Source organism: Balaenoptera acutorostrata, unplaced genomic scaffold, assembly GCF_949987535.1.
Source record: "Balaenoptera acutorostrata unplaced genomic scaffold, mBalAcu1.1 scaffold_534, whole genome shotgun sequence".
In the NCBI taxonomy this organism is placed as follows: Eukaryota; Metazoa; Chordata; class Mammalia; order Artiodactyla; family Balaenopteridae; genus Balaenoptera; species Balaenoptera acutorostrata.
The window spans coordinates 6,555-31,977 of record NW_026646186.1 but is presented as its reverse complement, the minus strand read 5'-3'; the positions used below and the strand labels follow the sequence as shown (position 1 = coordinate 31,977).

At 39.6% G+C, this 25,423-nt stretch overlaps 1 protein-coding gene across 14 annotated transcripts in view; it reads right to left on the bottom strand.

Annotated features, from left to right (window-relative positions):
• The window catches only part of LOC103015218 (dihydropyrimidinase-like), a 99,013-nt gene extending 74,714 nt beyond the window's left edge, over window positions 1-24,299 (bottom strand). For 13 of the 14 annotated variants that reach the window (XR_009006903.1, XR_009006898.1, XR_009006901.1 and 10 more), the window contains exon 1: window positions 23,987-24,299. Coding sequence is in view for 7 of the 14 variants with exons in the window: in XM_057539519.1 (XP_057395502.1) it covers window positions 23,987-24,244 (258 nt within the window). In the remaining 7 variants the exon portion in view is untranslated. Of the gene's footprint in view, window positions 1-7,897; window positions 8,528-23,986 lie in introns of those variants that run through there. The other variant, XM_057539518.1, reaches the window with a different exon arrangement.
• Window positions 24,300-25,423: the final 1,124 nt, after the last annotated feature.

The window sequence follows — 25,423 nt, the reverse complement described above, 5'->3', positions numbered from 1 at the left end:
TATGTCTCAAGGCAGCAGGTCGCTCCTGCATCATCCAAGCAGCAATGTCACTGCTTGCTCCTAAGATCCAGAGAAACCCTCTGTTGGGTCTCGAACACCCCAAGTAATGAGATGCTACTGAAACGAGCATGTGGGGACCCTAGGTCTACGCCACAGCGTTAAGTGGCTTCTGAGGTTATCGAAACTGCCACTGATTCCAAACAAGGTTCACCAGCCCCTTCCTCCCACAGTGGTCCAGGGAACACGTGGCATACAAATTCCTTCTCCACAGGTGACAGCCACTAAGGCCAGAGATGGAACCACAGGTGATACAACTTAGGAACCCATCAATTTAAATATCTGATACACCATTTACCATAGCCCTAAAATGACTCTTCCGAAAGGATCATATTTGCCTGTTTAAAAAACAAACTTTTTTCAAGTTTCTCTCCATGAGTTAGCTATCACTAGCACATCCTCCATGAGTATCTTTTCCTGATGTACTACCGAGTAAAAACTTAATAAAAGCCATAGCCTAGATAAAATATATCATTTTTTCATTTGTGATTAACAGCCTTGGAGGGAGGTTTTTTTTTTTAAACTGGTCCATTAAACGGGCATATATTTAAATAAAAATTATACAGTTTCCAACTTTAAACTACTCAAAATTTCAAGTACTTTATGTTTCAATTCTATTTCAAATCAGTACACTGAAAATACCCATTACCTGGAAACTAAGGAGAATATTTTTATTTTTTATGGCGAGCCAGACTCCCTATATTATTATTGAAAAGTAAAGTTTCTAATGAACCAGAAAGGAAATTTATTGTAAAGCAACACTCAAACTAAGCACATGTATTATCACACAAGGTTATGTGTACACCTACCAGACATGTGCAATCTCTATGTCAGAGCATTATTTTCAAAAACTTAAAAACACAACACGTACAAATACAGAACAAATGCATGCCAAAGAATCATAAACTCATTAATGACTAATCCAGTAAAAGAGCATTTTGAGAAGCTAGGAATTTACAGGCATTTATAGAAGAACATTAGAATGAGATTGCTAGGTTACAAAAAAACTGATCAGTGTCCTACAGGGCAATACAACCTTTGTAGTTACCATATGTACCTGAAAAAAAAAAAAAAAAAGAAATCATCAATTTCAGCGTCTAAACTCCAGTCAAATGGTAAATGACCAAGTCAGACATGGGTGCATTCTTCTAGGTAAGTAAACAATCATGTGGGCCTATTAAACAATGTTCCTGCATAATGTCAAAAGGTCACTCTATCATACCCTCTCTTTTTTTAACTTTTTATTTTACATTGGAGTATAGTTGATTTACAATGTTGTGTTAGTTTTTACAGTATTTACAAGTTGTGTATAACTTTAATCAGCACACAGATTTTAACCTTATGCCATAGAACTCAAACTGGACAAAACAAGTATGATATTTGGAAGGAACGTATTACATATGGTTTCCTGCCTCTCAGAAATAGGTAGACATAAATAATTCAGTTTTTTAAAGTTATTCAATATGATGCAACAGAGCCTCTAGCAATCAGCACCGCAACGGGCCCCAGGTAGGCAGATTGAGTGGGGACACTTTGGAAGTTTCTCTGAAGAACTTTGTATGTTGAAGCCAAGCCTTTAAAGGCTCTGAAAAGTTAAGTGGGGAGAAGATCCAGAGGTTAATTTCATATTTGTTTTTCAGGATTAGAATTAGAATTGCAGGTAAACCCTGGATCTATTCATTCCAAACTGTCTGAACTCTTTTATACTTTTATAAGTATACTTTTATATTCAAATTCTGATTTTGATTTAAAGGGAAAAATTCAAATTCAAATTTGCTCAGTTAATTGAGATTTTTGTCAGTGAATATGTCCTTTATTTAGTACTCTTGAATGATTTGGGGTTTTTTTCCCAAATCAACTCAAAGGAGCAGACATTCTTGAGCTCCAGTCTTCTCCCCAGAACAGGCTTTCAGGCATGGGAGGGTCACTGATAATGTGTCTTTAGGGTCATTTTGTTTGTTTGTTTGCTTAAAGAGTCTCCCCCAGTTGCATAAGCTTCAGGACCCTCACAGCTCTAGCCTTGCCTGTCACTCTGGGTTGATAGTCACATGCACTTTGTAAGTTTTTTTGGAGAAAAAAATGTTGTTGTTTTCCCGAAGTTTTCAAAAATATTCTGACCTCAGTATTTCTGGGAAGTTTATTCAAATATGATTTTTTTTAAAAAAACGGTCCGTTTACCAATTTGTGGAAGACTCTTTCCAACAAGTCCAAGCTCCAGTGCTTACTAAATACCTCCCTCCATAGTCTATGCTCATTTTCCCCAACATGTTTCACCGAATCACGAATGGATTCCCCACTCACCTGCTCCCGGGGCACATCTCCTGATAGGCTCCCTCCCTACACCAAGGAACATAGTACATATGGTCTCATGCCTTTCAGAAATAGGTAGACATAAGTAATTCAATCTAAGTATCAACCAAAATACTGACATTTTCTTATTCAGATTATCTCTCTTCTTCCTCCCCAAAGATCTGAAAATTCATAAAGAAACAGTAGATTCACAGGGATAATCCTGATTAACTTGGGGGATTCGACTCACTCTAGAAAACCACTAAGCACACTATTGAGACAAAAAGAAGCCTGCACCAATTAAAACAGTAGCAGGATTTTAGTCCATATTACCCAAGGTCAAAACTTCTGTATGGACTGTATTGTCTTAGCACACATGGCATTACTTGAGATTGACTGTGCTCACATAGCAATAGAATATGTTGATGACACTTAGCAAATAATTACAAAGAATCTGTGCCCACTGAAATGACAGGAGTTCTGACAAACAATACCCTTGAGAAGAGACATTTGATAAACACACTATTAGACATTCACTTAAATCAATTCTAACGATTTTATACTTCTTAGCAGTTGTAGCATTATCTTCAGTTCCTCCAGTCTGCAATTCATGTATTTTTATACCAAATTCTTAAGGTTAATCATGTTATTGGGCTAGGATAATTTATACAACAAGTGTCTCACTATTATACTGTGTTATGTTATTTTTCTTTTAAAAGAATAATATTGTGTGATAATATCTATTAGAGGATCATATTAATAAACTTTCATGAAAGATGATACAATAACACTTCAGCACATAAGGAGCCATTGCTCCAGTGAAGAAAGGATTCAAATCTGATACAAATCTTCAAATTGAGGTGCTAATATATTTGCCTAGATCAAGCACTAGGTATTATTACATGAAGAGCACATGTTTGTCTCCCATGCTGGCCAACAAAATGGGCTTGATCTGCTCCCCCAACCAAGGGCAGAGACCTCTCATACATATGCAGGACATAACAGGGAGGAGACATTGTTGGATAAGAACAAATCCTGATTACCACTCCTAGAACAGTGATTCAAGTTGTGTGCCCCACCTGTAGTGGGCCAGAAATACATCTTTTATTCTCACAACAAGAAGGGCACTTTTGACAGGGGAAGGAAACAAAAGAAGACTTCTAGAGAAAATTACAAGTACTGAGATTTAACAAGGTGCGGATGAGTGAGTGTGTAACACTCACTAAATTGAACCCCTGGGTCTACAAATATCATCATTTACGTCAAATAATCACCATCAACAGCGGCTGAAATGTCTAACACTGGCTTCAGTCCTTTTCAGAGACTTCAGTCCTTTTTCTTTTCACTGGGGAGTAGAGTTAGGGAGGACAGCAGCTACTAGCTATAGCTGGTACTTTACTTATATGGGGAAAATAATTCAGCTGTAAATTAACTTCCAATTGTGTTGTTCCTTAATCGGGAAAGAGTGAACATTACTCCTCAAAGTGACATGCGATCCAGGAGACAGATTTACAATACTAAATATGCAATCAAAATACTGACATTTTCTTATTCAGATTATATCTCTTCTTCCTCCCCTCCCCCCCGCAAAAGATCTGAAAGTTCATAAACAAATAGTAGATGCACAGGGATAATCCTAAAACAGAGAGCTACTGCCCTCTTCCACTTGCGGCTCATGGTAGGAAGTGAGCAAACCAACCACTGTCTGCACAACAACTTCTGGAAAACAGGGCTCCAACTTGGAATCTATGTTCTAACTTTCCTCTTGCATTCCATTTAAGAGGATAACTCCATTAGAATAACACTTTCATCTTGACTAAATACAAAGAGTTCTAGAAGGCAGACCAAGTAGAGATGCACAATTTTTAAATATCTGGTCCTAGAGGATGCTGTCCATTCAACTTGTTTTATCTTCAAAAAGACAGAGAATAAGAGAAAAAAAAAAAAAAAAGCCCATGTTTTTGGCTATTTAGAAACATTACTCTCGCCCTGTGTAGACTCCTCCTGACTTAAAATTTCCCATTAATTATAAAGATTCATGTCAAAACATGGATAATTTCTGAGATGTCAAATGTTTCAACCAAGTCCTGTATGAGAGTATGTCTTATGCCAGAACCTCACCCAGGTTGACCCCCCCACCCCCACCGCGGTCTGACTAATTTACTACTGAGAACCAGTTGTAAATAGAGGAAAAATGTCACTGTATCCTTTTGGGGAGAAGATCTTTACCTTTTTAAAAATTTACATACAGTTCTCATTATTTTATCAGGGCTTAAGAATATTTCATTTTTGTTAGTTTTAAAGTCTTGTCTGAAAAGATTACTTGAGTTCTTAAAACACTTCTTAGGAATAAAAGGTTAGCGATCAAAAGACTTGAGCAAATGCTGGTGTTCGTGATTTCTTGTTGGTAGCCTAAATCCCATCCTGCTGGCAAACTCCTCTTTACAATTTCTCAAATGATGGGACAGGACTAAATGAACTCTCTACCTTGATTTATGTAGTAACAAATTTCAAATATGGGTTTGAAATACCTTGCTTGTATATACATCTACACATACAAACAAACACCTCCCAAATATTCGAGAGTTAAGGAAAAATCCAATTGGTCAAATTACCTAATCTAGACTATAATAAGATTCATTCACCATTACTTCTACTGCTACAAAGGATACTGTCAAATGAGATTAGCAAGCAATTATCAAACAGTTTGTGTACTCTCTATGAATCTTTAAGTCTGCAAAGACATTTAAATATATACTTGACACTTGAACAACTATAGTAGCCATCTTTGCGGTGATCAAGGACTCTATAGTATCTAAAATGTTCTTAGCCATGCATATTTACATAGGTACTTTTAACTTACTGAACTTTTCATCAGAGTACTAAACACATCTAAATAAAACAGAGGCTGAAAAGTGAAAACTAGCATTGACATTTGAAGAGTCAGCCAGAGACCCAGACGAACTGAGCTTAGAGATATATTCAATTCAGAAAAGGGTATCTGCCTGGATATTCAGACATGGAGCACCTCAGAGCATGTGACTCTTAAAAAAGATGCTCAGTATGAAGAACATGATACCTCTGTGGATTTCAGGGAATAAAATACAAACAGAAAATAAAGAAATATCAAAATAACTGATCTTGCAATATCCTGTAATCACAACTAAGGAGACAAGAAAGGCAGCACAGCACTCTGCTTCTCTTCTAAGGGAAGGATTTTTGAAGCCATGTTTCCTTTAAGTAAGAGTGACCTCTGGTGACTTTTTAATTGCACCTCAGTGTACTATGTTAAATTATTCTACAATTCTTGTATACTAGCAAATCATTTAGTACTACATTTTTAATTTCTTAGCAAAGTGATAAATGCTTTACTGCACGACCTAAGGATTTCATGTAAATGCCCCCATTGTCATTAATTCATGGAAATTGTGCCCAAAGCTAAATTAAAATTCTGTCTGAAACACGGGGCAGTATTTTCTTAAAGGAGACTAAGGCTCGTTTTCAGGAGTGGCTCATATAATATGGCATTAAATGAGGTGATACTAAATGATGACAACACAAACTTATCACAGCCTCGGGGCATATATGGATGAATGCTGGAAGGGTAACTATTTGTACAAAATGCTTTTCACTTTAGCACAAACTTCCTGGTAAGGGCGGAGTTCCCCAGCCCACCGCACCCCCAGATAAAACTGGATACCCAGCAGCAAGGTCGGTTTCTAACATGCCTACTAGCACTTTCTTGAAATGCATAATAGCTTGCCTTACTCCCTACAACCTGATTTTAAAAAAATTCTTGAGGGGGATGGGGTGTGGATGTAGGACTAAGGGGGCTTTCTTCCAATCCCTCAAGGAAAGAAAAGCCCTATGATGGAGATTTCAATCTGAATAACACTTTGAAAACTTTTTCCGATTTCCAGATTAAAATGCCTTGAGGTCGGCTGAATCAATTTGGCTAGCATCTTTAGATCAGACTCGCATTGCCAGTCCAGAACTGAGAGGTTAATACATCTTCACTGAACCAACAAAATGAGAAACACAGCACATCACAATATACAAGCATGTGCACTTGCAAATGAACCTGAATGGCAGGTTATGTTTTCCCTTTAAGCAAAAGCCTTCTAATTCTGAGGGGTCTATCCTTCTCGTAATTCTGGGGACTAACCAGGTTTGCCGCCTGGGCTCTGCTGCGGAGCCTGCCCGCCGCTGCAGCGCCCGAGTTCTTGGTACCCGATTCCGCAGGGCGCCAGCTGCAAACATCTACGCTAATGCAGGACCCGGCCAGGTCGGCCAACCATTTCCTTTCTGACATAAATCCTCCAAAATGTAGTCATAGTAAAAAGAAAGAAATGACATATTGGCATGCTCTTCTCTCCTCATCTCCTGCTATCCTCTATCTCTGGTCTCTCTCCGCCTCAATATTCTCATGCTAATTTTAGGTTTTACTAGAACTTGAGCTTTCTCAATGAATATTCAAAACAACAGCACACAGACAAAATTCAGCTCACAGACAAGTCAAAACAGGCTTTGTGTATTACAGACTTGACAAGTGGAAAAACCATTGTAAACCATCCTATCCAAGCGTGGGGACTTTGCGATGGTTTTTAAATGCCTCATTTTCAGAAGCAGACCAGTGATTCCATTTGTAAAATTCAATTAGTTTTTTTCAAAAACACGAATTCTCAGTTGACAGTATAAGTTTTAAAAGATTTGCTGTACTCACAAGTATTCCCTGCTGCTAATGTACTCCAGGGCTGGGCAGACAAAAGAAAGAGCATCCTGAGACAGGCTCCCGCGGCGGAGTCCGTGTTCACAGTCGCCGGCGCTCCCCACCCCAAAACCCAAGGTGTCCAGACAGCTGCTCTGAGCCGGAGTCTGCAAGCTCCCTCCCGCTCGGGGTAGCTAGCGCTCCCTCCTCCGGGCTCGGCGAACCCGCGCAGCCGGCGGGGCGGGAGCCCCAACCTGCAGCCACACCCCCACCCCCACCCCCACCCCCACCCGCTGCAAGCATCTGCAATTGCAAATGAACCTGAACCCACACACACACACACACACACACACACACATCCATTGCTCTATTGTTATGTCATTGACATAACTGATGAAAACTAGTTTCCTTCATGTCCATACACACATTGATAGGATTAGGTTCATTTTCCTTGTATTGTCATTGCAATATGATGTTATTCCTCAGCTGGAACTAGATTAAAATTTTGCATTTGTATTTTTCATTTCCATGTGGAAAATGAAATCTTTTTTTTGCCTGTCAGTCTAAAACCACTTTGAATCGTAAATTGGTCTCCCATGGTAAACCTTTAAGACCTCTTTTTTTTGTTGCTGTAACCTTTTCTACATGGTGGACTTTATTAGTTACATTAATTAAATAACAAATGCCCACCTTATTGAGCTGGGTATGCTTTAATCCACAGGCACAAATCAAAAGAAAGAAATGATTATACCATTAGAGTTAAAAAACAAAAAGCTTTGGTTGATTTGTTTGTAAAGAATGGTTTAAAGGAACCTAAAGTCGTTCCTTTGTTTGAAGGCTTAAGTAATTGTACCTGCCAGGTAATTGACGAGAGGGAGGCCTCTCACTTACCACCCCCTTTTGTGTGTTTCAATTACTGGGAAGGTTAATGGTGCTGAACAGCTGAGGTATGAAGGCACCTTTCATTATCTTCCCCATCAGAAGTCCCCAGAGCCCGTTCACCTTCCCTCCTGTTTATGGGAAAAGACACAGTGTTCTCTCACAGCCCAGAGTACATGAGAACCAACTTCTCACAGCCTAGCAGATCTTTGCCAACATTTTCTGGAAAATAATTCTGCCCCTTTCAGAGCCAGCGTGCAATGTAATTTGAACTCAAATACCAACATCATTTAGAATGACTGAAATCATACCTTGATCTTGTGACTTGTATAGTCTCATTCTTCTAAATTTTAACTTTAATGATGCTTATTTATTAAGCAAGTACAGAGTATATGGGCAGAATTATTCTTTGAATATTTTATATTGAATGAATTGAAATAATTGGGATGTTAAAGGACTAGGGAATGATAATGAACATGTATGCACTGAAGCATTTACTCTGTACTAGGTAGGTTCTCTTCTGTATCATATCCCTTTAAGACCCCTCCTCTCTGAATATCGTCCTCCATGTTGACTCCATCAGGATTCACTTACCTAGAAACAATAGGTAACCTGTGACCAGGGCAGATGTTCAGGGAATGGAAAGGAAATTACGGCTCCACCAAACCTCTCTTGCACAAGTACAGATGTGCTTGTATTTAGCCTGAGACAAAAACTTTGTTCCTTTTCCTTCATTATTGTTCCTAACATGCAACAAAGGCAATCGTAGGAAAGGCAGTGTGGCCCTAAATTCCCCCTCAGCTGATCTTTAAGAACTTCAGACATTTTCCAAAGAAGATTTTGATCTAGGGAAGGACATCAAGCTCCAAATTAAGGTGGACTATGTGGGAAAAAGGTCACTGGGATAGGGTTGCCAGGTAAAATACACCATGCCCAGATAAATTTGAATTTCATATAAATATATAGTTTGGGAGACATACAATCAACAAACATAAATCTGGCAACCTAACATTGCACTGCACCGTATAGATAGATGGCAGATGATTTTAAAAAGGAGGGTCATGGGGATATAAGAAAAGAATGTGAAACTCAGAGTTTTTTCTAGGGTAAGGGTCAACAAATTGGCATGAGGTCCAAATCTGCTTTGTTCCTGTCTAAACAATGTTTCATTGAAACACTGCCACACCCATTCAATTAAGTACAGTCCAGGGCTGCTTTCACTCTGCAGTGGCAGCGTTCAGTAGTTCCAGGCCCACAGAGCCTAAATATTTACTATCTGGCCCTTTAACCAAATAATAAAAAACAAAAAGTCCCAGTTAAACTGCTAAAATTACAATTGTCATTCTAAATACTCACTATTTCCCCTCTCTGAGGAAAGGCTTCTTTCCATAGGCATGCCTGATATTATAAAGCTGAAAATATGTAGGCTTTTAAATAAGTAATATTATTCTACTCAATGGATTTAAACATAAGGCAATATTGTCACTTCAAGAAAATTAAAAAGAGCTTTGAGAATTTTTTCCATATGTCCACATTTGTGTTTCACAACTCCAGACCACCTAATGCAAACTTTCATTTCTCAGCAAAATGAAGCGGAGAATATTACAAAAGACTCAGCGATGTCAAATCCAGCCACCAGTTAGATCTTCCAATTTTCAGTACAACATTTCCTGCCAGATGTGGCTCAATGTGGCTTAAAGAAGCAATTGTTTAATTCTCAGGTGGAGAACTATTGTTCTGGAAGAATGAGGGCATTATAGGATTAATCTCCAAGTGGTAAGAAGAAAAGCTAGGTTTACAAACTCTGTATGACTCTGTATGTGCCAGTGAGTAGCTGGAAGTAAGCGTTCTACTGGAAGATAGGATTTTGTTCCTCAGGAAACCAACACACTCCTGGGACCCTGGGTGGAAGCCATTTGATGGGTGGACAGCATGAGAACGGTCTGGCAACCAAAGTCACCCCATGCTGCTGATGCAGACAGCTGGCAGAGACAAGATACAAGTTCACACAGTCACTTGAGGCTTTAAAACCTAGTCTGCCACCGAAAAGTAGAGAAGAAAATTCCATTTCTAATCTACCAGTGAAAGATGTGCATTTCATTTTCAGATTATGAAAGTATCAAAGGAGAAAGGCTGTGCTGTCATGAGTGACAGTGCCTTGGCCGCCAGGACTCCAATCAGAGGCTCAGTGATAAGTGAGAGTGAGCCCAGACTACTGCCAATGCCATGGCCAGAGACCGAAGAACACACGGGGAGGGGTTTCCTAATTGTGTATGGTAAATAACCCTGCATACAAATCCTCCAAGCCACGATCTGGGTAGTGTATTAGAGCAAAGAAGTAACAAAGAAAACAGGCAGGTTGACATTGAGGAGAGAGGACCAAATCAGTTTCAATTGACTTGAGGCTCTGTGGACCTAGGGAAGGAGAGGGTACAGAGCCCCAACAGGATAGGTGACAAGGAAGGCGTTGGAGCTCTGCTCCTCACCAGAGCTCTCTAAATCTCAGTATCCACATTTTTAAAAAAATTTATTTATGTTTATTTGTTTTATTTTTGGTTGCCTTGGGCTCGTGGGCTTTCTCTAGCTGCGGCAAGCGGGAGCTACCCTTTCTTGCGGTGCGCAGGCTTCTCATTGCGGTGGCTTCTCTTGTTGCAGAGCACGGGATCTAGGCGGGGCCTTCAGTAGTTGTAGCTTGCAGGCTTAGCTGCTCCGCAGCATGTGAGATCTTCCCAGACCAGGGCTCGAACCCGTGTCCCCTGCATTGGCAAGCGGATTCTTAACCACTGCGCCACCAGGGAAGCCCTCAGTATCCACAGTTTTAATATGAGAATAAAATCACGTGTATTTTATAAAAACACTTCCTAGAAAATGGTCACGGCTAGAAATATCATGAGACTTCAATAAATGGCTTATATTTATAATTACTAACAGAAATAAATACAAGAATCTAATAAGAATATGTTTTATAACCTAATGCATTTTGGATCACTCATTTCTATCCCAAAGATTTAATCTATACCATCGTGGTCTCTAAGCCGTAGTTTATATTATATTTGCCACGAGTTGCTGTGACCAAATGTTACTGTTTTTAGTCCTATAGTTCCTGTAGTTTCTTGTTGCAGTGTTACAAACTAATGTTTCCCAAAAGTAATTTTTGTATGAATAAATAAATAAAAGTGAGAAGCACTCCTATGAAGCCCTTATTAAATATTAAAGGATAAACAGTTCTAATTTAAAAATAAAAGAATTATAATTTTAAGTGCAAATTTGACTAATTGTGCTTTTCAAAACTACTGTCAAATATTTTTCACAACAGTAAGTCTTAAGTTATGATAAAAAAATTCCTTGTGAAATCACACCTGACAAAATGAACCCTAATAAAGTATAATATCTCCTATCTAAACACATTCTTAAATAATGATTTCAATTTAAAATAAAGAAATTATCAGATTGGGTTGGAATTTGTCAGTTGGTTCTCTCTCCATGAAGCACCGCTAAGTTTTTTAAACCTCCATCAGCGAGTGAGAACACCACCTTGGCAGAATCTTAGCAGTTATCAGAAGCAGGAGTTGTGGGAACATATTGACAAGATTAGGGGTCTGAACTCCAATGGTTTAAGGTGGATTTTCAAGATGGGAATCTGACTGGGTTTGAGCAAAACTCATGACATAATAGTTTTGCTTTTGTGCTACAAAGGCAACTCAGTAGAGAAAAGATCGTCTGTGCAACAAATAGTCCTGGAGCAATTTGATCCTTGTGTAAACAAAAAATCAATTTTCATTCATATCTCACACTTTATACAAAAGTTAGCTCAAAATGGATTGTAGACCTAATTGTAAAACCTAAAATTATACAACTTTTACAAGAAAACATAGGAGAAAATCTTTGTGACCTTGGGTTAGGCAAATATTTCTTTGATATGACACTAAAATCACAATACATAAAAGAAAAAAATCAATCAACTGGACTTCATCATGATAAAAATGTCTGCTCTTTGAAAAAAGCATTCACAGTGAAGAAAATCGAAATAGGAGCCATGGACTGGAGAAAATACTTGTAAGTAACATATTTGATAAAGAACTTGTATCTATAAAGAACATATAAAGAACTCTTAAAACCCAATAATAAGATTTGAACAAACCAAGAAGAGATTGAATTAGTGATCAAAAATATCCCAACAAAAGAGTCCAGAACCAGATGACTTCACTGGTAAATTCTACCAAACATTCAAAGAAGAATTAATACCAATCCTTTTCAAAATTTTCCAAAAAATGAAGTGGAAACACTTTGAAACTCAGTTGAGGAGGCCAGCATTACCCTGATACCAAAACCAGAAAAGGACGCCAAAAAAATAAAATCAATAAATGGCTCATAGAATGACTAATAAAAATAAATACAAGAATCTAATAAGAACATGTTTTATAACCTAATCATTTTGGATCACCTATTTCTTTCCCAAAGATTTAATCCCTGATGAACAGTAAATATAGATGCAAAAATCCTCAACAAGACATTAGCAAACAAGATTCTACAGTAATTAATAGAATCACATACCTGAGCAACTGGGATTTATTCTAGGGATGCAAGGATTGTTCAATATCCACAAATCAATCAATGTGACACACTGCATTAACAAAATGAACAAAACATTCTAAAATTTGTATGGAATCACAAAAGACCCCAAATAGCCAAACCAGTCTTGAGATAGACGAACAAAGCTGGAGGCATCATGCTCCTTGATTTCAAATTATATTATAAAGCTATAGTAATCAAAACTATGATATACATTGGTATAAAAAAAAGATACATTGATTAATGGAACAAAATAGAGAGACCAGGAATAAACCCACATGTATATGGTAAATTAATTTGTAACAAAGGAGCCAAGAATATACAATGGGGAAAGGACAGTCTTTTTAATAAATGGTGCTGGGGAAACTGGACAACTACACGTAAAAGAATAAAACAAGACCAGTGTCTTCCGCCATACACAGAAATTAACACAAAATAGATGAAAGACTTGAATGGAAGCCCTGAAACCAGGTTTACATAAAACTCCCAGATGAAAACATAAAAAAAATCCTCCTTCACAAGGATCTTGGCAATGATTTTTTTGGATATGACACCTAAAGCACAAGCAACAAAATAAAAAACAAACAAGTGAGTCTATATCAAATTAAAAAGCTTCTGAGCACCAAAGGAAATAATAAACAAAATGAAAAGGCAACCTATGGAATGGGAAAAACTATTTGTGAACCACATATTTGATTAGGAGTTAATATCCAAAATTTGTAAGGAACTCATGCAACTGAATAGCAGAAAAGTCAAATAATCCAATTAAAAAATGAACAAAGAATCTGAAAAGACATTTTTCCAAAGAAGGTATTCAAATGGCCAACAGGTAGCACATAAAAGATGCTCAATATCACTAATTACTAGGAAATGGGAATCAAAACCACAAGGAGATATCACTTTACACCTGTTAGTATGGCTATCACCAAAAACAGAAGAGATAAGCATTGGCAAGAACGTGGAATAAAGGGAAACCCTCTGCACTCTTGGTGGGAAAGTAAATTGGTATAGCCATTGTGAAAAGCAGTATGAGGTTACTCAAAAAATTAAAACTGGAACTCTCATGGGATCCAGCAATTCCACTTCTGGGTTTTTAGACAAAGAAAATAAAAACAATAACTCGAAAAGATATATGCACCCCCATGTTCATTGCAGCATTATTTACTATAGCCAAGATATGGAAACAAAGTGTCCACTGATGAATGAATGTATATAAAAAAAGTATATATACACAATGAAATATTATTCAGTCATAAAAAAAGAAAGAAATCTTGACATTTGAGATAACATGGATGGACCTTGAGGGCATTATGTTAAGAAAAATATGTCGGATAGAGAAAGACAAATACCATATGATCTTACCTATATGTGGAATCTAAGGAAAACAGAAACAAACAAATAAACAAAACAATGTTATAGATTTAGAGAACAAATTCGTGGTTGCCAGAGGTGGGGGATGGTGGTATGCATGAAATAGGTAAAGGGGATCAAAAGGTACAAACTTGCAGTTATAAAATAAATAAGTCATTAGAATGTAAACTACAGCACTGAGACTATAGTTAATACTGTATAGCATATTTGAAAGTTGCTAAGAGTGTAAATCTTAAAAGTTGTCAATACAAGAAAAAACAATTTTGTAACTATGTATGGTGACGGGTGTTAACTAGAATTATTGCAATGATCATTTTGCAATATATACAAATTTTGAATCATTAGGTGTACACCTGAGACTAATATAATGTTGTGTGTCATTATACTTTAATTTTTTAAAATAATAATACAAATTTAAAAACCCACCTTTTGAAAAAGTGGCCAAAAATTTTGAATAGACACTTTACCAAAGATATATGTAACACAATTTAGCACATAAAAAGCTATTCTATAGGATAGTCATTAGGGAAATGCAAACAAAAGTCACAATGGTATTCTTCTACACACCTATTAGATGGCTAAAATTAAAAAGATTAATGACAGCAAATGTTTTATTTATAATGCCTAACCTGGAAACAACACAAATATTTATCAGTAAGGGAAAGGATAAACAAACTGTGGTAAATCCATATAGTAGAATAGTGGATAATAAAAATAAATACATTATAGATAAGTGCAAGAATGTGGATTAATTACATGATAATTATGCAGTGGAAGAAACCAGGTAAAAGACAATATATACTGTACGACTCTATTTATATAAAATTCTCTATGCAAATTAACCTGATGTCTAATGGCATCATGTCTAATGGTCAGTTGATGGGAAGAGCAAAGAGGGGTGGGAGGGCAAGTTTATAAAGGAACAATAAAAATCTTTGGGGAAGGCTTCCCTGGTGGTGCAGTGGTTGAGAATCTGCCTGCCAATGCAGGGAACATGGGTTCGAGCCCTGGTCTGGGAAGATCCCACATGCCGCGGAGCAACTGGGCCCGTGAGTCACAACTACTGAGCCTGCGCATCTGGAGCCTGTGCTCCGCAACAAGAGAGGCCACGATAATAAGAGGCCTGCGCACCGCGATGAAGAGTGGCCCCCACTTGCCGCAACTGGAGAAAGCCCTCGCACAGAAACGAAGACCCAACACAGCCAAAAATAAATAAATTTAAAAAAAAAATGCCACCTCAAAAAATGCCACTTTGGCATAAATATGGTTTTGAGCTGAAAGCAATTGAAAATCAGCAGATGCAGGAAGAAATCTTCCCTCCCCTTTTCTCCCTAAAAGCAGGGCATGAATTTTCCCTGAGACCGGGGCCCCCTCTCCCGAACCAGGAAGAAGAGAGTGACTCTTGTCACCAAAGGTGGAGAATGGGCACTGAGGTGAGTCTACATAAACAAACCTTATGAAAATACCGCTTATCTCCCATCAGTTTCCCCATTCATTTCCTACTCACTTTCCTCCAAACCCCCTTTCCTTTCTTAAAAATGGAATATAAGCTCCCAAGTCTAACTACTTCTTTGAGTTTCACTTCCTTCCTGTTGGACTCTTTCACACAGAAAATATTCATTAAAATAATTGATGTTTTTTCTTCCATTATTCTGTCGTTTGTCAGTTTACTTTGCAGGCCCCTACGAATAAACCTAAGAGGGTAGAGGAAAGAAATTTCCTCTCAGACATTAGCAATGAAGGGGAAAAAATGTTTTAGTGGTGACATGGGAATGAACTTTGGAGTTGGTCAAATCATCACAATGGTCACATCAGTCATCTATGCTGAGCAACCCTCCCTTGGCATTCTTGTCCTGCCTCTATTTCTCATGATATCTGGTAGCACTGCAGTGCCCAGGAATGTAATGAGCTCTCTCCAAGGTGCGGCCTATATGCAGATATTATTTTATAAACTATTTCCAGAATCTTGTTCAGGGTAAAACCATACAATTCATGTTCTAAGTTCGAAGGCAGCTCAGCTCACAGAGAAGACCTTTGAGAAAGCACAACATGCTTACGGGTCTCTGGCATGGTATCAATGTCAGCCTCTAGACTGTGTCAAAAGCAATTCTGCACTCCCTCGTATTGACCAAACATGGGTAAAATACCTCTTCTGGTGCTTCCTTCTCTCTGATGATATAGCTACCTGGGAGCCTGTAAGAACTCACTAATACTATGCTTTCTAAGAGCAGTTTCTGCTCTCACTCAAAATTGTATAGTTTTTCTTTAATCATGTGGATAGCTTCGAGATTAGTTTTTTGGTTTTTGGTATTTTTTACAATGGGATAACTTGATAATATATCTGAGAATACCCTTCCCAGTAATTCTAGTCTCCTTGACATCAGTAAGATACGGAAGAGAAAAACCTTTGTAAAATGGTGCTAAGGAAAAGGATCCAAAAGCCTGAAAAAAACTAAAGGGACTTTTGCCTGTTCTTTCTTAGTTATGCTAGGGTTTGATTATCAGGCCTGCCTGCGGATTATCTGAATCTCTAGGCATGTACCTTTGCATCTTTGTTTAACTTGTTATTCACTATTGGTAAAGGTATGGTGTAATTCTGAAGGGGTTGATGTTAATTGGTACCTTGATTTCTGTCAGATAGCAATACAAATAACGTCTGTTCAGTAGGGATGCAAATGATTCCTTTCTGATGGAAAATACAATTTCCAAAATTCAGAATGTTAGCTGATTTTCCCTACAGAACATTAGCTATTTTTTATCTAAAATCAGTAATCCTATTTAAGAATTCTTCCAGCTACTATAAAAGCTTCCACCCCATTTAGTTCTTTTGAATCAGCACTACCATCATGCCAGTTCTCTTATTAATGGGTTCATTAAATCTGTGCCATATACTCATTTTACATTTGCATGAGAGTCATGAGTTTAATTTATGAAAATGATACTTTGACACGGAGCAATTGTGAGTAGCACAATGTGCACCAGTCAACAAACCATGGGCACACAAAGTAAGGGCTACCTGCATGGACATACACACCAAAAAACCGGTCACTTTCAAACAGTATCTCTGCTATCTTTCCCCTGCTTTTATTTGGGTTCATAAGAGCTCAGATTTCCCAATATCTAGTAGATATGTTAAGTTTCTCTGTTAAAAATATGTAGGCTTATATTTGTTTTAAGCTCATATATTATTTTTAATCAAAATTTTGGACTCTGCCCTTTTCCATAGGATAGTTGGTGCCTAGTGATTTGAGGGTGGGTCTGATAACAGGCTCCTATCCAAAGCTGAGATTTATTCTGGAAAGTTTAAGCCTGCAGCTCCATACTGTAGGTGTCCGTACACCTACAACACTGAGGTGTCCTTACGCACCACCACCTCCCTGCCCTGCTTGTTCCCGCTGTCTGCCTGGAGAGAACCCTGGGGAGAACCTCCACCACTGCCCCACTCTTCCTTCTTTTTGGTCTTCCCCCTTACTTGGGGAGATTGCTTGTACACTTCTGCTTTTCCTTCTCCCTTCTCTTTGCCCCTCTTTTACCAAGTCTAATCATACTCCTTTGATGGGACTATTTCCCTTGCAATCAACTTCATTGCAATTGTTTTGATTAGTGGTTATTGGCACCATTCCCCTATCAAAAAGAACTAATCAAACACCTGACCTGGTGGGTGGGGATCAATTCCACTATGATGAGCAAAGGAGAGCTGAGCGGACACTGATTTCATAAATGGACTCGTGAATGTTTTAGTTATAGAGTTTTGTGTCCTTATACCATTTAGTAATTGTAGGCCTGTGAAACTGAATTTTAAATTAACAAAAACTCTGCATTGTTCAATTCAAAGGATATATTCTACTTACTATTTTGTACCAGAACAAATGTTGAACTGGCACCAAAGATGAATGACACATCCTACCAGCCCTCAACGAGGTCACAGTCCAATGGAGTTGATAGGCATGTACATATAACATGCAAGATTTCTTTTATAAATATTGCAGAGGTATAAACCTGGTGAAATTAAGGCATAATTAGGGAGAAACACATGATTTAAGAATCTAAAAAGGCTTACCGGGGGCATTACATTTTATTTTATTATTATTTTATTTTAATGAAGTCCTGTTGCATTTTATATTGAGTTCTATGATCCATTTAATGTGTATGAAAAGTGTAAGGTCTTTGTCTAGATTCTTTTTTTTTTTTTTTGCATGTAGCTGTCCAGTTGTTCCAGCACCAAAATGACACACGGAGAAACAGACAATCTCAATAGGCCTGTATCTATTAAAGGATTTGAAACTATAATTAATAACCTGCCAAAAAGAAAGCACTAGGGCCAGATTGGTTCACTGGTGAATTTTAACAAATATTTTAGGGAAAATGTATGCTTATTCTCTAAAAATGGAACTAGAATGAATACTTTCTAACTCATTCTATGAAACCAGCATTCTCCTAACACCAAAAGCATACAAAGCATTACAAAAAAAAGGGAAAAATTCAGACAAATGAATATAGTTGCAAAAATCCTGAACAAAATATTAGTCAATCAAATCCAACTATGTACGAACAGAATTATACACCATGGGCAAGTGGGATTTATTCCAGGTATACAAGGCTGGTTCAACATAAGAAAACCAACTAGTGTAATTCATCATATAAACAGGTTAAAGAAGAAAAACTATATGGTCCTATTAATAGATACAGAAAAAGCATTTGACAAATCCAGCATTCATTCATGACAAAAACGTTCAGTAAACTAGAAATAGAAGGGAACTATTGCAACTTAAGAATGAGAATTTACAAAACACCTACAGCTAATATAATATTTATTAGTGAGAAACTAGATGCTTTCTCACTAAGATTAAGAACAAGGCAAGGGGGCTTCCCTGGTGGCGCAGTGGTTGAGAATCTGCCTGCTAATGCAGGGGACACGGGCTCGAGCCCTGGTCTGGGAAGATCCCACATGCCGCGGAGCAGCCAGGCCCGTGAGCCACAACTACTGAGCCTGCGCGCCTGGAGCCTGTGCTCCACAACAAGAGAGGCAACGATAGCGAGGGGCCCACGCACCGCGATGAAGAGTGGCCCCCGCTTGCCGCAACTGGAGAAAGCCCTCGCACAGAAACGAAGACCCAACACAGCCAAAAATAAATAAATAAATAAATAAAAAAGAACAAGGCAAGGATATCGCCTCTTAACACATTTTTCAACATTGTCCTAGAATTCACAGCTAATATAATTAGACAAAAAAAGGAAATTAAAAGTATATAAATTGGAAAGGAAGAAACAAAACTGTTTTTGTAGATGACATGATCATCTATGTAGGAAATCTCACAGAATCAACAAAAAACTTTGAGAACTAATAAGCAATTATAGCAAGGTTGCAGGATACATTTTTCACATATACAAATTAATTGCTTCCCTGTACACCAGCAATGTACAACTGGGTTTTGAAATTAAAAACACAATATCATTTACATTAACACCCAAAAATGAAATACTTAGGTATAAGTCGAAGAAAATATGTGTAATATCTATATGAGGAAATACTACAAACCTGTGATGAAAGCAATCAAATAATTTAAATAAATGGAGAGATACTACATGTTCATGTATAGGATGATCAAAATTGTTAAGACGTCAGTTCTTCCCAACTTGATCTACAGATTTAATTAATCCCAATTAAAATCCCAAGTGATCTTGTGGATATTGACCAACTGATTCTAAAGTTTGTAAAAACCCAGAATGGCTGACACAGTATTGAAGGGAGAGAACGAAGTTGGAGGATTAACATTACCCAAAATCAAGACTTACTATAAAGTTAACAGTAATCAAGACAGTGTGGTATGGGCAAAAGAATAGACAAATAGATCAATGGAACTGAATAGAAAGCCCAGAAATAGACAAAGACATATACAGTCAACTGATTTTGACAAAGGAACAGAGGCAATATGATGAACAAAGATAGTCTTTTTAACAAACAATGTTGGAATAACTAGACATCCACATGCAAAAAAAAAAAAAAAAGTGAATTTAGAAACAAACCTTACACCTTTCACGAACATTAAGTGAAAATAGAGCACAGACCTAAATATAAAACACAAAGCTATAAAACTTCTGGAAGATAACATGGAAGAAAATCTTCCAACTCTACAACACTCTGGAAAAGGCAAAATTATGGAGACACTAAAAAGATTAGGGGTTGCCAGGAATTAGGGACAAGAGAGGAATGATGAACAGGTAGATTACAAGAATTTTTAGGGCAGTGAAACTATTATGTATGAGATTGTAATGGTCAATACATGTCATTATACATTTATCCAAACCTATAGAATGTACAACACAAATAGTGAACTCTAATGTAAAACTTAATTAACAACAATATATCAGTATTGGTTCATCAATTGTAAAAATGTACCACTAATGCAAGATGTTAATAATTGGGGAAAAGGGAATGGGGCGTTGGCAGAATAGAATAAATGGAATCTCTATATCTGCTTAATATTTCTGTAAACCTAACACTGCTCAAAAAAAAGTTTCTAATTAAAGAAATAGTGGCAGAGAGAGTTGTAGATTTGTAGCAAAGTGCTGATTCATGAAGGTTTTAGAGATTTAACAAAAATGCAGTAAGTGATTGCTTAGGGCTAGGAGGCTTGTGGGGATAGTAGGGTGATAGGTATGGGATTTCTTCTTGAGGTGACAAAACTGTTTTAAAATTAACCGTCGTGATCACTGCACATATCTGTGAATATACTAAACACGACTGAATTTTACACTCTAAATGGATGAGTTATAATCATATGTGAATTATATCTTAATAAATCTGGCTAAAAAATTAAATGGCCTAGATCTGTGTTATTAAATTAAATAAACAGCACTTAATAGTTTTTCTATAGCTGAAGTGTATGCTGTAAGGTTCTAACATATGACTTCTTCCCAGGAAGTCAATAATGTTTAAAAGTATACAATTTCAGAGTTAATATCAATGTTTTACAGATTTCAATGACAAGAGAATCACAGATGCAAGGGCCAAGAGCCATTAAAATAGTTTCCTTCCAGATCACAGACTAATGAATAAGATTTCCAAATGTCAATATTGATGACATGGAAAAGTATACACTATTAATTTGGAGTGAAGCTGTCAGCATTTATTTTTGAATGAAAACGATTACAAAACCCTCTTCCCCAAACACACACATACAAATGCCGAAGAGTGCATCCTCCTTCGTGAAGCTACCAACTCAGCAGCCTTCAATGAAGGGCATACAAAAGATGGAGCGCACTACAAATTTCCATTGTTGCCACCACCTCAATAACAGAGGAGTGGCTTTATCATCGGAAGTAATCGAAAGAAAGAAAGAAAAGATGGACGTCTGGTTTATGGGGACTCACGCAGTAAGCGTCACCCGAGGTGGAGGGCTTGCCACGAATAGAAATTAGGTGTTAGAAAGAGGGAACATGAGCGCAACAGAGAGGAAGACGGTTTGGAGAAGGGATGCTCAATTATTTTATTCGGTTGTTTTATTTTGTGATATATGTCTGACAAACTGATTGCACAGAATCTCATTCTCTTACTGAGTGAAACTAATTAGTGTAATTATTTTAAATTGAGGCTATCTTATAAAAAAGCTGAAGAACTCGGGGGTTTCCCTGGTGGCACAGTGGTTGACACTCTGCCTGCTAATGCAGGGGACACGGGTTCGAGCCCTGGTCTGGGAAGATCCCACATGCCGCGGAGCAACTAGGCCTGTGAGCCACAATTACTGAGCCTGCGCGTCTGGAGCCTGTGCTCCGCAACAAGAGAGGCCACGATAATGAGAGGCCCGCGCACCGCGATGAAGAGGGGCCCCCGCTCGCAGCAACTAGAGTAAGCCCTCGCACAGAAACGAAGACCCAACACAGCCAAAAATAAATAAATAAATAAAGTAAACAATGCGTTAAAAAAAAAAAAACTGTAAATGAAGTTCCATTAAATACATTCATTATATAAAAAAAAAAAAAAAAAAAACACGTGGATGATTTTGGACTCTAAGCTTGGAGCATCCACCAATTATGTTTGAATTCACGAGACTGAAATAGCTATTGGCAATAGTGTAACCAAGAGAGGAGATCCCTTCTTACACCTCACACATGTACATTTCACATGAGTGCCTTTACTGTAGCTTTATGACAAAGATGTTTAACCACCTGGCAATTAAAAAAAAAAAAACACTTTGGTGCTCTAAATTCTTGTCATATTCTTCAAACTTATTGTCCTAAAAATATTTGTATAAACAACTGAATTTCAAAGGCATATTTTTAAAAGCTTTCTTATTATATATGCATATAGATCAACTTCTTAAACACTGTAAGCTGTAAGATGGAAGAATTTCTGCATCTAAGTGCATGCTTCTTTTCTTAGACATATTTGCACAATCATTGCAGGCTAAAATTGATGGTGCTCCTGAATGCAAGTTCCCTATAAGGTAAAATTCAGTTTCCTGTACTTCATTCCTATAATCTATAAATATTGAAATGAGGTAACTAGAAGGTAAGTTCATTTAAAAATTTAACTAAATTATTTTGTAGCACATTGAATATTGTTTATTAGCATATATATTTTAAGGCACTGACTTACATAGGAATGATTCCCAAGGTGAAAACATGTATGTGATGTTTTAGAGAACAAAACAAAATTATTTTTATAACATATATATATATATATAAATGCATATATTAGCCAATATCCATTTGTAAACCTTTATTCTATTCAAACTTAATACTCCACTTCCAAAAAGATATGTCCATGTAAAGTTGATAAAGTTCACCTCTTAAAATATGTCTATGTTTAAAAGAAATAAAGGTGCACTATACACCAAATTCTGTTATTTAAATTTGTATTTCATATATAAATTGGACTACACTGCATTATGTAATACTCCATAGGTACTGAATAAGTAATAAAAACTAAAAATAGTATTTATCTAGATGATATGATTGACCAGAAGGTATGTCCTGGATTATTATAAATATTTCAAGAGGAGGAGGATTATCCATAAAACCTTTTACATCTGAAGTCCTGGGTCTTATTAATGTTTTGACAACCTTTAAGTACAGAAACGCCTACAGAATCAACTGGTGAGTAAGTTCTGTCAAATGGTGAGAACAGACTATATATATATATGCTACAAAAACCTGCCTTCTAAGTATGGAACCGTAAATCTCTCCACACTGGAATCCCAGAATGGCCAAGAACAGATAGAAAACTAAGAACCACCTCCCAGGGTCTTGGGGCATGCACAGATAAACTTGAGAATGAGAAGGAATGTCCTGCCCTGGCAACATTCTAACCCCTCTTCTTGGCTGCTTCATCTGGAACCCTGATCAGAGAAAGGGAAATAATGAGGGGGAATAAACGCTAGTGGATCTGGTGACTGATGGTCAGCCATAGCAGCAGGTCCCCACTTGGCAAACGGGGGTGTCAATGGAATGCCCTGCCATCAGCAATGCACTTAGACAAATACCCAAAGTGAGTAGGGGGCGCCCGGCTTGGCCAAAGCCGGGCTGATGCCACCGAGGAGGGCCACCTAGAAGAAGGAAGCTCAGCGTGGGCGCCTTGACCCCGCTCGGGGCTCCGCGTCTCGCTCCCGCCCCCTCAGGCCCCCGCGCCTCGCTCCCGCCCCCTCAGACCCCCGAGGCTCGCTCCCGCCCCCTCAGGCCCCCGCCCCTCGCTCCCGCCCCCTCAGGCCCCCGCGCCTCGCTCCCGCCCCCTCAGGCCCCCGCGCCTCGCTCCCGCCCCCTCAGGCCCCCGAGGCTCGCTCCCGCCCCCTCAGGCCCCCGCGCCTCGCTCCCGCCCCCTCAGGCCCGCGCGCCTCGCTCCCGCCCTCTCAGGCCCCCGAGGCTCGCTCCCGCCCCCTCAGGCCCCCGCGCCTCGCTCCCGCCCCCTCAGGCCCCCGAGGCTCGCTCCGGCCCCCTCAGGCTCCCGAGGCTCGCTCCCGCCCCCTCAGGCCCCCGCGCCTCGCTCCCGCCCCCTCAGGCCCCCGTGCAACGCCGGCGCGAGCCGGCCCGGCCAGACCCCGGGGGGCAGCCTCAGAGGCGGCTGAGGGCTCGGCGGGCGTACCGCGGTGCAGGGCGCGGCGAGGCGAGTACCTTGGTGCGCTGGTAGAAGTCGTCCACGGACCGCGAGCCCATGAAGGGGAACTGCGTGTGCGTGTCGATGCCGCCGGGCAAGACCAGCTTGCCGGCGGCGTCTAGGACCCGCAGCCCGGCCGGCGCGTCCCCGGGCGGCAGCAGGTCGCGCCCCAGCGCCCGCACCACGCCGTCCTCCACCAGCACGTCGGCCACCTGCGAGGAGTCGTCGTTGACCACGCGCCCACCGCGTATCAGGAACCGCGACGGCGCCGCCATGGCGAGGGGCGCACACGCTGCGGAGCCGCCCTCCTTCCGGCGGCACGGGGCGGGCGCGCTGGCCCGGCTCCAGGTTTATCAAGGACCCGCTGCGAGGGGGTGGGGGAGGAGCGGCTCCACCCCCGGGGGGCTGGGCCTGCGCGAAAGGCTGGGGCGGGCGCAGAGGTCAGCGGGGTTCTGACCTGAAAGTTCCACCGACCTGAATCCAGGTGTACGTCCAGACCCTGGATGTACACCGAGATTTTTTCCCTTCCAGTCATTGGAAGGGAAAAATCTTGGAGGCACTTTTAAAGACGAGGGACGTTTGTTTTCCTTTCTAAGAAAAGGCACTTTGGGGAAAGAAATCCACCTCATTTCTTCCCTTTATGAAGAGTGTGTCTGTACCAAAACGCAGAGAGACAGGCAGAGAGAGAGAGGAAGGGAGGGAGACAGACAGACACCACCAGCAGCAATGAAAATACCCACGCCCCGAAGAACCACTTGATCTGGATTTCCTTTTAAATATTCTTAACTATGTGAGGAACAAAGATAAATGACATTCTCGTCGTCAAGGAGCTAAGAGCCAACAGTGACACACATACATATTTCAATGGATAACAATAAAGAAACCAGAAAATTCTACCTTCGAGAGAGGCTAAAGATACGAGTTGAGAGGAAAGGGGGAGTTTATTTCTGCCTTGAAGGAAATTAGCTATGGAAGATTCACAAAGAGGTATCTGAAGCAGGACGCAGAGGACGTGGACATGGAGAGAGGAGGGGTGGGAAGAGGGACGATGCTCTGGGTGAGGGAACAGCTGGATAAAGGCGCCAAGAAGGTGATGGCAAGTTGAGTGTGACCTCCACGTGGTCAAGCTGAGGGGATAGGGTTGGACAGCTGTGGACCACCCCCTTCCTCCCAGGTGAGAAGGATGAAGAGAAGGCAGAGGAGGAGCCGTGAGAGAGAAGGGAGCTCGGGGAGCCCTGCGTGGGGGAAGACGGCAATGCGGGATTTCAAGAGCACCGAGATCGAATGCCGCAGGAAGCGTGGGGAGCGTGGTGGACGCATGCTGCTGCATCGTCTATTCTCTTCCTCGTTCTGCCAACAGTCACTGGAGTTTCTTTAGCAGGAAATCCTCCCCGTGCATTCTCAGAACACTCGCCTGGGTGGAACTGATGGGACCTCCGGCTCTGGGACTGATC